Source organism: Nannobrachium achirus (assembly GCF_963921795.1).
Source record: "Nannobrachium achirus genome assembly, chromosome: 5".
NCBI classification, from domain to species: domain Eukaryota; kingdom Metazoa; phylum Chordata; class Actinopteri; order Myctophiformes; family Myctophidae; genus Nannobrachium; species Nannobrachium achirus.
Window position 1 is genome coordinate 10,739,046 of NC_137814.1, and position 15,867 is coordinate 10,754,912.

General features: G+C 44.4%; 1 protein-coding gene across 8 annotated transcripts in view; it reads right to left on the reverse strand.

The window, feature by feature from the left end:
* The window catches only part of LOC308284704 (receptor-type tyrosine-protein phosphatase mu), a 337,583-nt gene that overhangs the window by 224,545 nt on the left and 97,171 nt on the right, over positions 1 to 15,867 (reverse strand). For all 8 annotated transcript variants that reach the window (XM_080725420.1, XM_080725419.1, XM_080725418.1 and 5 more), the window contains exons 5-7: positions 4,870 to 4,948; positions 2,541 to 2,656; positions 1,062 to 1,236 (exon numbers count right to left, since the gene is read on the reverse strand). In XM_080725420.1, the coding sequence (XP_080581546.1) occupies positions 1,062 to 1,236; positions 2,541 to 2,656; positions 4,870 to 4,948 (370 nt within the window). The remainder of the gene's footprint in view (positions 1 to 1,061; positions 1,237 to 2,540; positions 2,657 to 4,869; positions 4,949 to 15,867) is intronic.

The following is a 15,867-nucleotide window of genomic DNA, read 5'->3' on the forward strand; positions in this document are numbered from 1 at the left end:
ACCTCGATCTGGACAGCTGGGATTAAACCTATCAATCACATAAAGCTGGGAGACACAAAAAAAAAAACACAGGGCAGTAAATTCAATTGAGAGCGCAGGGGGAGAAAATTGAGGTGAAGAAATATAGAAGGCCATTACCGGGCTATGGGGCTATAGGAAAGTGAGGCCTTGCAGGATTTAGCTGCACAGGACTCCATAAATTCATATCAAATGACTGCAGGAGTGTAATATCAGAGAGGTTACTGTAAAGCGCGGCGTCTCTCCCGCCTTTGTGCTCTTTTGGGTGGAATCGCGCGTTCGGTCAAGGGCAGCCTTTACAGGGGAAACTATTAAAGCCTTCTGGGTAACAAATCAACATAATAAAAAAAAAAGAAAGGACTGTATTTTTAGTGACACCTTTGAGGGCAGGAAAAATACAAGCACTTCCTGTTTATCTCGCTGACTTTGTTGTGCGTGTGGAGGACACACAAAACAAGAAGCCAAAACGCTCCATGCCAGTCCGGGACTGGCTGCCTCTGTGGTTGTGTACCCAGCTCGCCGGGGGGGGGGGGGGGGGGGGGTCTGTGCACTGGGGCGTCAATTGGGTATGGCAGGGGTATGCAGCTGCCATACCCTGGGTCAAGGGGGGAGAATACTTTTAAGTTACTTTAAAATATAAATCCATGAATGTCTCTTTGTCTATCTGTGCTGGTTATGTTGTTAAATTACAGTAAAATAACTACAAATGCAAAATTTAACAAGGTATTATAATTATATTCTCCACACTTTTATTCTCCCCATTTTGACAGAATAGTATTATTACCAGGTTCTGCAGGTCAGCTGCACAGGTGCAATTCATTACTTGTTAATTGTGCCACGTTTACGCCAAGTTTAGCCACACTTGAACAACTGTTCCAGGCTGCCATATCCAGCCCAAGAAACCATATACATTTTGGGGGAAAAAAATAGAATGTACTTCTTAAAATAAATGTATCATGCCTGTTGCTAAGGTAAGACACCAGTCATGTTGCCATACCTTACCTTTTTCTGAACTGACGCCACTGTCCGTGCATGGTACTCACGTTTTATGGTTAGCTCTCCATAATTGGACACTCCGACCCCTTTGTCAGAGTGAACTATGCAGCGGTAGCGGCCCGAGTCGCCCTTGGTGGTGTTGTCCACGTCGAAAGTGCCTATGAAGCGCCGGTTGTTCCAAGGTTTGGTGGCTTTCATCGGGGCCTCGCGTCCGCCTATGCCCTGTTTGGAACGGAGACAAAGCACGTGCGTGGTGGTGAGCCTAAAAAAAAAATGGACGGGTTTAATTAGCAAAGTGACTTGACCTTGTGAGTGTTGCAGCCACCGTGGGGGTCACCGTTGTCGCTTGCTCGGGGGTTTTGCGCGTGCGTGTGCGCGTGTGTGTGTGCGTTTGTGTCCTACCGTTCCCACCGATGGTGGATGGTGGTGTCGATACATTTATCTTACACGCACGCGGAGGGGGGGGGGGGGGGGGCGTGCACGCACGCGCACGCCCCCACACACAGTGGGCCCTCCCCAGCTGTCACCTCTCACAGCAGGCAGATGGGGGACATTTGTTCATTAGAAATATTTCTTCATTACTGTCATCGGGGGACTTCACTTAATGTTTGTTTTCCAGCCCGGCTGCTAATGAGGACGTGTTTGTTAAAATGATGGAGCACCTGGCAGCGGACCTTTACCCGGTGCCGAGCTCTCGCTGATCACACGCGTGGCAGTGTGCTTAGCAGCGGGGCCGATAGGGTTGTGTCTGCCAGATGCACCCGCCTCCGCGCCGCTTTGGAACAAGGTCAACCCCGACACCGCTGCGGATCTGCAGCAGCAGCAGCAGCAGCGGGCGTAGTGCGACAGCGGACCAACAGAGCTATATAGGTTAAGACTGCATGCTGTGGTAACAAACGGTTGTCCGAAACACAGGCGGCTTCCGGATAATCTACGGCCCACTGGGGACGGGTCTGCACCAGCTATGATGGATAGGGCGCGATACGTTATTTACTGCATTGAAACCACTTTCGACCTGGTGTCCCAATTTTGGCCATGTCATCATGATAGGTGCGAATTTTCCCCAATTGTTTCCAATTTGACCAATTCCTAAATGCACCCACAATTCCTTACCCAATTTCCTGCAATTTGTCCAAAACAGTCTGACGTACAAGCTCACAATGTGTCATGACGTGACGTGAACTTGTACTCGCGGATCTGCAGTTTTCTCTATTTTTGGCGTGCGACCAAGTATGAAACAGGGCTTAAGTGGTTAGGGCTGCATGCAGCGGAAACAAACCGCTCTCCGAACAATATAGGAGGCTTCTGGAAACGTACAGCCCACTGGGGACGTATTTGTACCACCGGTTATGATGGATAAGGTGGCGAGGAATTATTTACTGCATTAAACATCATCAGAGACTTGCTGAGTGGCCAGCAGTAGGAGGTATTGGTCGCATCCATCATCCATATATTCAACGGTCGAACCCTTTTTAGAGACATTCTCCCCACATTGATTTGACGGGGGTATGATGAGCCGCTTTCACCTGAAGCCAGAGGTTGAAGTTGTCCCTCTTTCGTCCGTTGACGGTGCAGTGGAAAGACGCCGTCTGTCCGGCGTTGACCTCCACGCCCTTTATGGTCAGGAAGTGAGGCGTGTTCACTGCGAAAAACAGAAGAGTCATTTACATGACGATTAATTGTCACTCAAATAATTGCGATTAACGATTTAATTGTGTTTTTGTCGTTGACAATTAGATTTCTGTTTGGCTTTTAGGCTTAAAAGTTGCACATGGTAGATATGACACATAACCTAAATATACAAAGAAACTACTGACATATTTGGCAACTTAAAAAAGAACATTGATAGTGGAAATAGCCGATCTACAAGCTCACAACGTTGTGAGCTTGTAGATCGGCTATATTTTAGCTTGTAGATCGGCTATATTTTATACTTAAAAAAATATATTATGATCATTTTTCAACATGGAAACGATGTTGACGATTATGAAAATTAATCACGATTACGTCAAATAATTGCGATTAGGCCATTATGAAAGAATTGTGACAGCCCTAATGACATGGATGTTTTCCATGGAATGCAAGGAGATACAGGTATACAAAACTCTAGGTTTCAGAGTGGACGCCTTGGTGTACATGAGAATCAAACTACTATGCAGAGGATGTCATGAATAGAACTTTCAACTCATATTTTCTATTGATGAGCTCACAAAAGAAATCTGTGCCCTATCTTTAGTTGTCTTGGGAATTCTTTGAAACCACCCTGCTCTTTTCTAAAGAAGGGGTTTATACTTAGTTGTGCACCGGTGTCGTGCGCCGAAAATAGCAGATCTTCAAGCTCAAAGCGTGTCACGCTCGGACGCGTTGTGAGCGTGCAAGATCGGCTATTTTCAGTGCACAACACCGCGCAAAAACGAAGTATACCAAGCTCTTAAGTGTGCTCATTACCAGGGCGTACGCTGATTGGGATGGTCTGAAGAAGAAAAGAAAGGAAGTTATGTAGAACAGTTTTGATTAGTACTCCTATTCTGCAGAGTAAAAAATAGGGCAATTCAACAGGGCGACCTTGATTCAAAACATAACCAAATCTCTGAAGACTTAGTTATAGCTAATTGTATCACTTTCATCAAGAAGACTTTCGCATAATAGTTAATATTATTTCACAAATCGTGCCTCTGAACTGAGCGTCTTTCATAGCTTTGACCTGTCAATCCCTTCACTGCCAAATGAGACAAATCTATTTTTGTCATCGAGGGATGTTTCCACTTTTTAATATTATCTGTATAATGGAAGGAAGCAGGGGGACCACCCAGGGTCATAATCACACCCCCGGGGAGGGCATTCCTCACAGTCATATAAATTAATTGCACAGGCGAGTTGCTCTGATCACCCTGCTTATCACCTGAACAAACCCCACCGCCACTCAGTGGTGATATTGATCCGCTGGCACTTCTACACATTTACACATTGATCACGTCCCCAGCCTTCATCGATTCACTTAGATACATTTATATGTGGCGCTTATCACCGTATAAATTCGCCCTATTGACATAGCATTTGTAGGAATTACGCTGCTTCTCCGAAGGTTACCAGAATATTAGCGCCTGGCAATCAGGAGAGGGATATGTCAGTTTATGAGGGGTACAGTTAAGTGTTAATCAATTGATGAAAAGCCCTGGTCGCCATTGATTTTGAATGTCGAGTGTGAAACCTCTCGCTATAGAAATCAAGCGAGCCATAAAGTGTCTTGCTGTTGGAGCATTCACACAACCGAGGCACTCTACCCCACAGTACAAGCCCTTAATGCCAAAGTGGCAGGATTCTAACCAGCAAATTACATTTTCCTTGGCTTTGTGACACATCTCTGAAGTGGTAGCAGTGCTCATACTCTGCAAGAGTTGCACCGTTTTTCGCACATCTAAGAAACGAGACATCAGTGAACACTCTTCGGGGAGAGGAAGAAGAAGACGATGGTGCGGGAAAAAAAACTGTGGGAACCCAAAGGCGGCCGACGGCATACGCTGCTATTTGTTTTTCATCCCCAGTTTATTTCCTGCATTCACTATTTCACCCGCACCCCCCCCTCCTCTCCCTCAAAGGACAGATTTAACACAGCCACTCCGGCAATACGTCCACGAGCAGATTTTAAGTGTGTCAACTCCATTGTTATAAATCACCAGGGAGAGAGAAAAGACTGTGGATCGACTGCACCGTTCCCCTGACCGGCCCGAGACTAGCCTCTTTGGAAGAGGAGAAAAGACCTATATATTATATATTGGTATTTGGAGGGATGTCAGCAAAAGGACAAGGATCGTTTGATGGTGTTCTCTTTACGGTGAGGCAAGCAGGACTTACTGCACTGGTGGCCCTGGACGATGACATCTTTGATGGCCAGCAAGCCGCGTTGCCCTGAGGTTACCACTTCAAACACGATCTGAGGAGGAGAAGGAGAGGCTCATAACAGCACTGATAAATGGATAGATGTCTCCAAATGGCAGTTGCATCATGAGGCGGCGCACGCGCACGCACTCACAAACACATATACAGAGGCGAGAGCGCGAACGCACGCACGCACGCACGCACGCACGCACGCACGCGCGTGCGTGCGTGCGTGATAAATGGATAGATGTCTCCAAATGGCAGTTGCATCATGAGGAGGCGCACGTGCACGCACTCACAAACACATATACAGAGGCGAGAGCGCGAGAGAACGCACGCACGCACGCACGCGCGCGCGCACACACACACACACACACACACACACACACACACACACACACACACACACACACACACACACACACACACACACACACACACACACACACACACACACACACACACACACACACACACACACACACACACACACACACACACACACACAGCTGTTAAAGTCCAACCTTCAGTAAAGTCATACCAGTGTTCTGTCATAATGTCGCAGAAGACGTTGCCATCGCACAGAAACCTTGTACTGTACTGTCCATATTTCATCCTTTTGTATGTCACCCCCCCAAATGAATGCCCTGTTTTATACTTTGCCGTATGGCGATGATGCACAAACGTGGTGAAAATAGCAGATCTACAAGCTTACAACAAATTTCGATGCGACACATTGTGAGCTTGTACATCAGCATATTTTCTTTTTTTTTTTACTACTTTTGAACAAATGTTTTGCCTATAACGAAATGCCCAAAACAGGGACACTAAGTCGAAGTCTGTCTGTAACCAAAGCTTAAGACTAAATTAGCCTGGAAACCAGACAAATCTGTCAGTAGGGCGACGTCGCCGGTTCGATTCCCGATCAGGATGAACTTTGCCACATGTCCCTCTCCCCCCATTTCATGTCAGTCTACTGTCCTATCAATAAGGCATAAAAGCCAACAAAAAAAAAAATTTAAAAAAAAGAAAGAAAGTGTTCGCCTAATGACACTCCCAAAATAGGGATGCCACTTTGAAAGTCATTAATAAATGAATGCTTGCAAAACAATAAAACAAAATTATTACACGTGTCACATATAGAGGGACGGACAACAGATTAATCTGCTACAATTCAGAGTTGGGGACACAATGTATAAATTAACTGAATTCAAGGTTTAAATGTGAACACTAGGAGGTGGCATCCCCTGATGACCCAAATGACGCCCCTGTTTTTTTTTTCATTTCATGGTTTTGGAAATTCAAAGCTTCCGCAGACAGTGATGATATACAATATGCTATGTATTGAACAGTACAAGGTTTCCGCCCCAGACAGTGACGAAATACACAGACATGCGCATGCTTGTACGCGCACAGTAAAAGTCCAACCTTTAGCAGTGTCACACTGTAGCGTTTGGTCACAATGTCGCATTAACACTGACATTATTATCTCCATATGTCACGGAAGATAGATGTTACGACATGCACGGTGTCCGATTACCACAGCTCTGACCCCGTGTACTGAACTCTATTACTCATATACGAGAGCAAGAGGGGTTTAATTACTGGAATGGTGGGTGGCCCAGGAACGGAAGCTTAACCTACACTTACAGCGAGTTTATAAGTTGCAATAAGTTGTGAGTGTGGGCGGCTTATAGTCAGGATTCGTCACAGATTCAATTCCTGCAAAAAATGTGTGTCCCGTTAAGTCGCTCGGGATAAGAGAGTCAGCAAAACACCTAAAAATGTGTTTAAAAAAGTATGTAATGTAGATCAGGTTCGAGGTTTATGGGTATTAGCAAATGGATTTAGCGCTGTATGCAGTGTGAGGTCAGGAGCCTACAGGATGTGGCAGCTTAAGGCAATTTCAAAGGGGTTATCAATGACACGAGCGGTGGCTGCCTGGCTGTTGTTGCATATTCAGTGTTTCATAGTGGCTTGTAAGGTCTGGTATTACTAGGCAAGAACAGGGAGCACTATCTTTGAGTTTGCAAGCCGGGTTCGACTTGTAAACAAAACATTTCTTTATTATGCTTGTTTCAAATAGCGAAAGTAGACGATCTACAAGCTCACAATGCATCGTGATTTGACACACTAGCTTGTAGCCCTGCAATGTTTTGCTATTTAAAAAAAGAAAAAAGTTAAATATTATATTACAGATTTTGAGAAATTTGCCTGAAATAGAGACACCATTGTTAACATACATTTTTAATTAGACTGGAAAATCTATCAGGCAGACAACGTTTCCCAAAAGGAAACTTGTGTACAGTATTTAAACCAGTCTGAAAACTTTGAGCACCACAGATAAAGAAACATGCGTTTTTTGGAAAACCATTAGGATTTAGAAGACATTTTTCAGGTCTTAATGGGTTAAATCAGTCTGACCTAGAAGCATGGATAAAAACATGCCCACCAATGATAAAAATGGAGGAAGGGAGGGGGGGGGGGTATCAAAAGCAGAAGCACGGATTCCCCCATCATATCTCCCCCCCTAGCAAATCAAACCCTTCTTGTACAGTAGGTCTAATATTACTTGGCAAGAGGCGCCACAGAGTGCCATCTTTGACTACTACTGCAGAAAACCCCCCGAAGCCGCGTAGCTACGACCGTGTGCTGTGCAGACTTACAGTACGTGACCCTATTTTAGGGGCCAAGTCCTCTTAGCAAAACAAATGTTCGTAAGGGCTGACACGGAGGGTGTGTCCCGGCGGAGAGCTCTGAGTTATGTACTCGCTGGTCTGTAGTGGAGATAAAAAGGGAAACGGAATGCCAGTCCTACCCCAATCCCAGGGCGTGGTGCGGAGAGCCGTACACCGCACACACGCACACTCAGACGCACACTCAGACGCACACACACACACACACACACACACACACACACACACACACACACACACACACACACACACACACACACACACACACACACACACACACACACACACACACACACACACACACACACACACACACACACACACCCTACACATGTTTCACATGCCATCACGCCCTAAATATAACCTTATATCTCGCAATGGCTACTTTACATAGCGTCGCTGTCGGGTGGAAACCTCGTATCTCCAAGTTTCACATGTGCACATTCTTTCGCAAAGTAAAGCTCTGCTTCATCATACAAAGCCGTCACACAAAAGTAGTGAAAACAGCCGATCTACAAGCACACAACGCCTCGCACGCACCGCGAGGTGTTGTGTGCTTGTAGATCGTCTGTTTTCACTAGTTTAAATCATTTTTAAAATGATCCATGCAAAACGAACGGTTTTGGACATACAAGGTTTTCATCGGACAGTGACGATAGGAAGGCTATATTCCTTTTAAGGTATCACCTAGAGAGAGTTGCGTCCTGGTCTGCAAGCTACGGTGATAGCCACACTCCACACTGCACGTAGGCGCACATGCACGCATGCACGCGCACACAGACACAAACGCACGCAGACACACACACACACACACACACACACTCACGCACACATATAGAATTCCTTTTGTGTCCCAGGAATGTGGAGGGACAGAAGTCGCTTCCATTGTCATCTGGGAGGCAGAATGCCCACAGATAAGAACCGGTCTAATTATAAATTTCTTTTTTTTGTCTGGCTGAAATATGAAAAGTGAGTGTCCCGGGTGCCAATTATGGCCTCATTAAGGGCTAATTTAAAGGAAATTAAAAGGCCGATATACAAGCTCACAGCGCGGCACTCGGTGCCGCGCTGTGAGCTTGTATATCTGCTATTTTTCAATAGTTAAAGCACCAAATAATGCGTAATAATGCGCTCCCAGTCTAAATGGGTTAAACCCCCTCCCCCTATGAAGGGGCCCCCTAGTGAATCCTTGTACCCAGGGCCCAGAGTTTGGCGCGACACCCCTGGGTACACGGCTAAGTAGCTAAGTAGCACGTTACCGCCAGGATTGATTGGCTTACCGCATAAGCTTTACTACTGTATTGAAATCAAGATGGATGAGGACATTTGGGTTTTTCCTCTCGCGCTGCCGCGCTGGGCGCTCATCAGACGAGTATTGGATTTTCATTTTTATACACAAAGGATATTTTTTCCAGGAAGGAATCCAGGAGCGGTAAACAAATCTGCGCACCATTTAGCACACGAGGAGGGCAAAGTCACCGGGGTGTATCATCTGTACTGGAGATGTGAGACAATCTCAATTAAAAGTTTTGGGAGTGACCTGACAGCAGACTAATTATTAAAGGCTCAAAGGCTCGTTTTGACTAAAAATGCCTAACCGGTAATTAAAAGATGATTTCCAAGTACCAGGTGGCTTCCTTTTGACAATCGCCTACAGTAGGTTGCCCTGTAATTAAAGATACCTATAATTAGGGCCTTGTTGCTAATTAGCCATAATTTCAAGGATTGCTCTTTCTCTCTTTTTCTTGACTGGGAGAGTGTTGGTACGAAAGATCATTAGCATATCCGCACAAGATTCCCCATGTTGTCAGTTCGGAGGCCTGGAACAATTATGAATGGAAACGTCCCCTCCACTGGGGTTTGAATGGCAGCAGATGCTGGGGATTTCCTTGAACACACAGAGGAACCGTAATACCTCGTTTTGGGTCCGAAGCCAGAGTGCTGTGTGCCATTCAAATAAGCGATAAACTGCTACAAAATCTCAGCGAGTCACAGCTACAGTTCTAGGAGACAGGCAGGCTGTCACGCAAGGGGGACAGGCGTGCAGGGGCGTCACAAGGGGGGGAAAAGTGGGACTGAGTTACTAGGGCCCAAGGTGGAGGGGCCTTTATTATTGTATGGTTTAGCTATTGAAAAAACTTTTTTTTTTCTCAAAAAACCTTAGAAGGATTTGGGGGGGCTCTCTCCATTCCGACATGTCTCCATTCCGACATTGACTTCTTTTCAAAGACTTGCACAATTTTTCAAAAATAACAGATCTATAAGCTCGCAGCGCTGCACTCGGTGCCACGCTGTGAGCTTGTATATCTGCTATTTTTCAATAGTTAAAGCACAAATTAACGCGTAATAATGCGTTCCCAGTCGAAATGGGTTAAACCCCCTCCCTCTATGAAGAACATTCATGGGGTGCCCGCAGTGAATCCCTTGTACCCAGGGCCCAGAATGTGGTGCGACACCCTTGCAGGCATGTGCAAAAAAATGCCTGATGTATCAATCATCCTTTTCATCCTGATGCATGCTGGGGAGGGGAATTAGCGAGGGCTGGGGACAAGAATGTTCCTTAAATATTCATAAAAATGCTGCTGAATTTGGGATTACAGATTTAACAATAGCACTAGGGACAGGATGTATGAATAATTTTATTTTGGAACACACCAACAGCATGTCGCAGTGACAGCGCTGCACCCTGCAGTCTCAGAGTTCTCTGATCACTCACCGTAAATCCCTAACATTGCCCGGTGCATGCCATTCCTGCACCAACTCGGGGGCACGGGTTTGAGTTCAACCCATGCACATCACTATAATAGCTTGCTTGCCCTACAACACCAGTGGGTTTCAAACTTTCTGTACCCACGGCACACCAACAGCCAAGTCAACATTTAAAGGCTATATTCATAGTGTTGCATCGAGCAACGTGTCGCGATGCAACACCTTGTGAGCTTGTAGATCAGCTCTATTTTAAGACAAAAATATATATATTTGTGGGGGAACAACATAAATGTTTTTTAGATTCATCTATATTGACACAAAATAGGGATGTCAGATTGAAAGTGGTTTGTTTGTATATTTTCTACAGAATTTGTCTATGTATTAGTTATATATCGCAGCAATAATATCTAGTATCACAAATGCACTCCTGGACTTGTATCATGGCACACCAGTGTGCCTCGGCACAATGTCTTGAAACCGCTGCTCTAGAGTGGAGTCACCAGAGGCTGTACTTACACAGTACAGTCCTTCCGAGCTTGAGCCAAAGAGTAAACACTTTGACCAGATTGGCTGCTATAGTCACCGTGTCAAACAAGGGTCGCCTTATTGTCAACAACAAGAGAGCGAGCAGCGACTGCAGCCAGTAGCTGCTGTAGTGAAGTCGTCTGTGCCTCCTCTCGGGCGGCTCCCACCCCCCTGTTTTATCTCTCACTTTCGTTTTGTTCAGTGTGGCCCTCGTTACGCAGCCACAGAGCTGGCTGCCTGTGTGCTTTTCACCGGTAAAAGAATCAGCCGTGTTGCTTGTTAACCAAGTTATCAAGGTGGCTGTGATGAGCAGACAGGTAGCAAGACCCCCCCCCCCCCCACACACACACACACACACACACACACACACACACACACACACACACACACACACACACACACACACACACACACACACGTGGGTGGGTGACGTGACGTAGCGTTTTCGCTGTCCTCGGTGTCAAACATGTATAAATAAAAAATATATTTGTCAAAAACCTTCTGAATATTGTGCAGGACATTAAGCTTTATGTGAACTTACTCAAGATTAAAACATTTCATTCCTCATTTCTTCAGAATCTTCAACCAAACATGGTAAATGTCATCTGGTGTGACTGTCCCGACCTTGTTTCTCAAAGTGGGAACTTGAATAAAACTAAGAAAAAGAATTGCTAAAATTCATTTAAAAATGAATTTAGGCAAAAAAAATGTCTATTTGTGAGCCTATATCTTTTCAAAGTCCAAGCATAATGTTTTCAGTCATTTCTGATCAAAAAGATTTTGTCCCCCAAACCAAAATCATCTGGTGTGACACTAGTTTGGAAAAATTAAACAGGCAATAATTTGGACACCTACTGGGCTAGAGAGGTCCTTCTTCTGTAAGGCTATTCAGCACTCCCAGCACAACTGCAAGACAGGTGTCTGAGGTGAGTTATGATTTTAACATTTTCATGAAATGCCATCTTGTTGAAACTTTGACAAGTGTGGCACTTCTGGATGTCATCTGGTGTGACACCTTTTTCATTAATAAAGCAAAAGTTATTTGAAACTTTGGTCATAATTACATGTAAATCTAGGTTGTTTTGTTATAGCTAGCATGTTGTTAGCATGCTAATGTGTACCTGGTAGCCTCAAGGTAGTCCTAAATGCAGAAAACGTCATCTGGTGTGACACTTCGTCATCTGGTGTGACATATCTGCTTGTCACGCCAGATGACTTGATTGTCACACCAGATGATATATACTGTATTTTCCTACAGACATAACAATAAATAACAAGTCCCATGTTTCTTTTGTCCATTTAAAACATTTTAACATGTTTAAAACAACGTTTTAAACATTTTTACATAATTTAATTTAGCTTCATTCGGTGATACAGCAAATTCATCAGACAGAGCAGAAACCCCTTCACAGAAACCTAAACCTTATATTGTGGTAACACTTTATAATAACTATCCGTTATAAGCAGTTAATATAAGACACTTGACAACAGAAAATGGGTGGTACAGAAAATGTGATTTTATTATTTCCAAAATACACAAACATGGAGAACTCACTGATGTGTTCAACCAGAGGCTCAGTGCGATTGCAAGTCATCAGCTCAACTGGCTTCATCAGGTGAAGCAGTTCAGACACATCAAGGAGAGCATCCAACCCAATGAAATGGTCTTGCATATAGACTTTTCTGAGAACTATGCATGTAAACTAAACACAGAGATTCAGGCGTTTCATTTTGGTGGCAATAGGCAGCAGGCAACAGTGCATACCGGAGTTGCCTACTCAGTCAGTGGCTCCCAGTGCTATGCCACCATTTCACAGTCCTTACGCCATGATGAGCGTGCTGTGTGGGCACACATCAAGCCAGTTATTGATGATTTCCGAGGAAAACAAGACAATGCAATTGACACCCTGCATGTCCTCAGTGATGGGCCAGCAACCCAGTACCGGAATCGCACAAACTGCTTCCTCATGAGCAGCATTCCTTATACATGGGGATTCAAGAGGGTCACCTGGAACTTTTCAGAGCGTTCCCATGGAAAGGGCGCACCTGATGGTGTGGGAGGGGTGCTGAAGCGTAAGGCAGACATGTATGTCCTCGGAGGCAGTGACCTACAAACACCGAGGGATCTGTGTGAGTATTTACAGAAGTCCTCTGAAAAAGTCACTGTCATGTGGATCGAAGAAGAGAAGATATCCAACATGGATGAAATGGTCCCTCCATCAGTGCGTCCAGTGACTGGCATCAGCACTACGCACCAGGTTCTTTCTATCTTCCCGGGAAAGATAGTTTACAGAGACCTGAGTTGTTTCTGCCAGTTTCCTCAGATCTGCACCTGTCACAACCCACGGAAATTACAGTTCGACCAAGTCTCCAGGGCTGAGGTGCCAGGTGACAAGACAAGTGATGAGTAAGTATAACTAAATCATTCTCTTTGCCAATTTTATGATACCTGTAATTGTACCTGTTTAATGACAATAAAGTCATTAAAACTTATGTCATCCATTCATTCCTTTTCTTCCTTAACTAAGTGGTGGCCCATCTGCGGAACTGCCCCCTTCCCAGGTCAGCTGCAGGCCCAAAACAGCTTCCGGAGCTCAGTGAGTATAACATACTTGGCAAACTTGAGGACTTGCTAGTAATTACATTTTACTACTAAAAACAATCTACCTGACAAATAAATTACATTTAAATGTCTCCTCCTGAAGGTCTTCTACTCAGGTGCTGGACACAAGTGCATCTATTGGAGAGGCCCAAGCTGAGGATTCAGACACCTCCTCAGATGAATACACACAAGGACAGTTTGTCATAATCAAATATGAGGGAAAGCCATATGTGGGGCAGATTGTTACCATTAATAAGGAGGGGCTAGAGATAAACTGCATGAATCAACTTGGAAAAATGCATTTTCTACAAAGAGCAGGAAGTTGTCTGTGGCATAGCAGAACCGCAACAGGGCAAACGGTTTGCTACCCTCACCAAATGTGACTGGCTGATGTACAATACAGTCTAAATGTCTATACCCTCACCAAATGTGACTGGCTGATGTACAATGCAGTCTAAATGTCTATTCTAATCTAATCTAATACTTTTGTACTTTCACTCACTGGACTGGACAATGAGGTAAGGTAGGACCCGAGACAAACAAAGCGAAAATAGCTGATCTACAAGCTCTCAACGCATTGTGCTGCGAGAGCTTGTAGATCAGCTATTTTCGGAGTTGCACAACCCAGCACTCTTTAGCTAGTGGAGATGTGGTGTAACGACAGGATTCGTAAATACATTTGTTCAACTCAAAATGCTGTGTTCAAGTTCAGGAGACTTCGGAAAAAAGTAATACACCTGAATGCTGAGTTGTTTCCAATAATTGGTGTTAATAAAATGTTGCCTTGGCTCCCAGTGTGGCTATGCACCTTATTGTCTCTTTAAGATCCTTCTGCCGTGGGCCGGCAGAAGACTTAGGTGTGCGTATAGCATTCCTGTGCACATCCTCATCATCCATCTACTACTACAATTCTTTGTTATCCTATGTTAAGGCCCAACAATACTATCCTGTTCAGAAATATTAAGGCCATGTTATTTAATGTTAAAGCAATTTTACTGTTGCTGTTTTTCCTGGGTAATTGTTTAATCAATCAGTAAAGTTCAGTACTCACTAATAGGTAGGTTAAAACACAGTTTGCTTTGACACATGAAGATATGGTCATCTGGTGTGACACTAAGTCATCTGGTGTGACATTCCAAATAGTGAGAAATCATACCTTTATTAATGATGAAACCGAAAAAATGTGTATGGTTTACATAGAAAATAGTATCAGGAAGAGTCACAAATATTTGTGTAATTTTAAAGAAAGTTTTTGTCAGAATAAAATTAAAATATGTTGAAAGATCGACAACATGGGCCTCACACAGAGTGTTGATTATGAAAAAAATATACAGATTCAATTAATTTTCACAAAACTATAGTGGATCACAGGTTAGTTATGATAAAGGACTTTGATAAAGTGAGTAACTTAAGAAAGGTGTACTCCATTTTCATTTTATGAACAATTATTGTCATGTCACACCAGATGACGGTTTTAGGCACAAGTACAACAAACTGCTCAATAAAGTCTGATTCCAATAAAATATCTAAAAACAAAATGTGTTTCCATAAAGTTGAGAGTGAGTAGAACAAAAGTAAATAATTTTTATGCCTGCTATTTAAAGTTTTTTAAAAAACATGTTTTTTGGGGCGTCACGTCACTGACCCACGACACACACACACACACACACACACACACACACACACACACAGCTCCTCTGTGGACTAGCCCTGCCTGGCCAATAATGAAATAATTCACAGGGGGCGAGCCGGCTCCCGCAGGGAGGTTAAGGGGTCTTTCTGCATCAATTAACATTTGGTCGGCTCTTGGAACGAGCCCGGCGAAGACTACCAGCCAGGCGTGTGCGAAATCACCCCCGCCGCCGGCCCGCGGTCGTGTGCATTGGTAAGTGAAAATGAGTTTCGGTATTGAAAAAGAGTAGTGGCTCCGAAAGGAGAGCGAGCGAGAGCAGATTGCCATGGATACCGTACAGAGGAAGTCCCAGAAATCGATAAAAAGCCAGGGAGTTTGGAATGGGTCATTGTGTGGCTGTTTGGACTTACTCTGAATAATACATTTTGTCTTGCGGGGAATATGGCTGATGAACCACAGTGGGTGGTCTTCCTAAAATAAGCCTACGTTTATCAGAATAATGAGTGGGGCCAGGGCCAAGCCTTGGACAGGGTAACGGAGAGAGGCAACGGACTATCAAATCAGCTCTGCCAGGGACGTGCTGGCCATTGGGAAAAGCGGGACAACTCCCGAACGGCCGGTTCATTCCCGGCCTGTCCAGGCCAGCCATTAGGAAAAAAATTAAACTGTTTGCACAAAAGTAAAAATGAAACTGTTTGCACAAAAGTAGTGAAAACAGCCGATCTACAAGCACACAACGCCTCGCACCGCGAGGCGTTGTGTGCTTGTAGATCTGCTGTTTTCACTAGTTTAAATCTTTTTTTAAATGA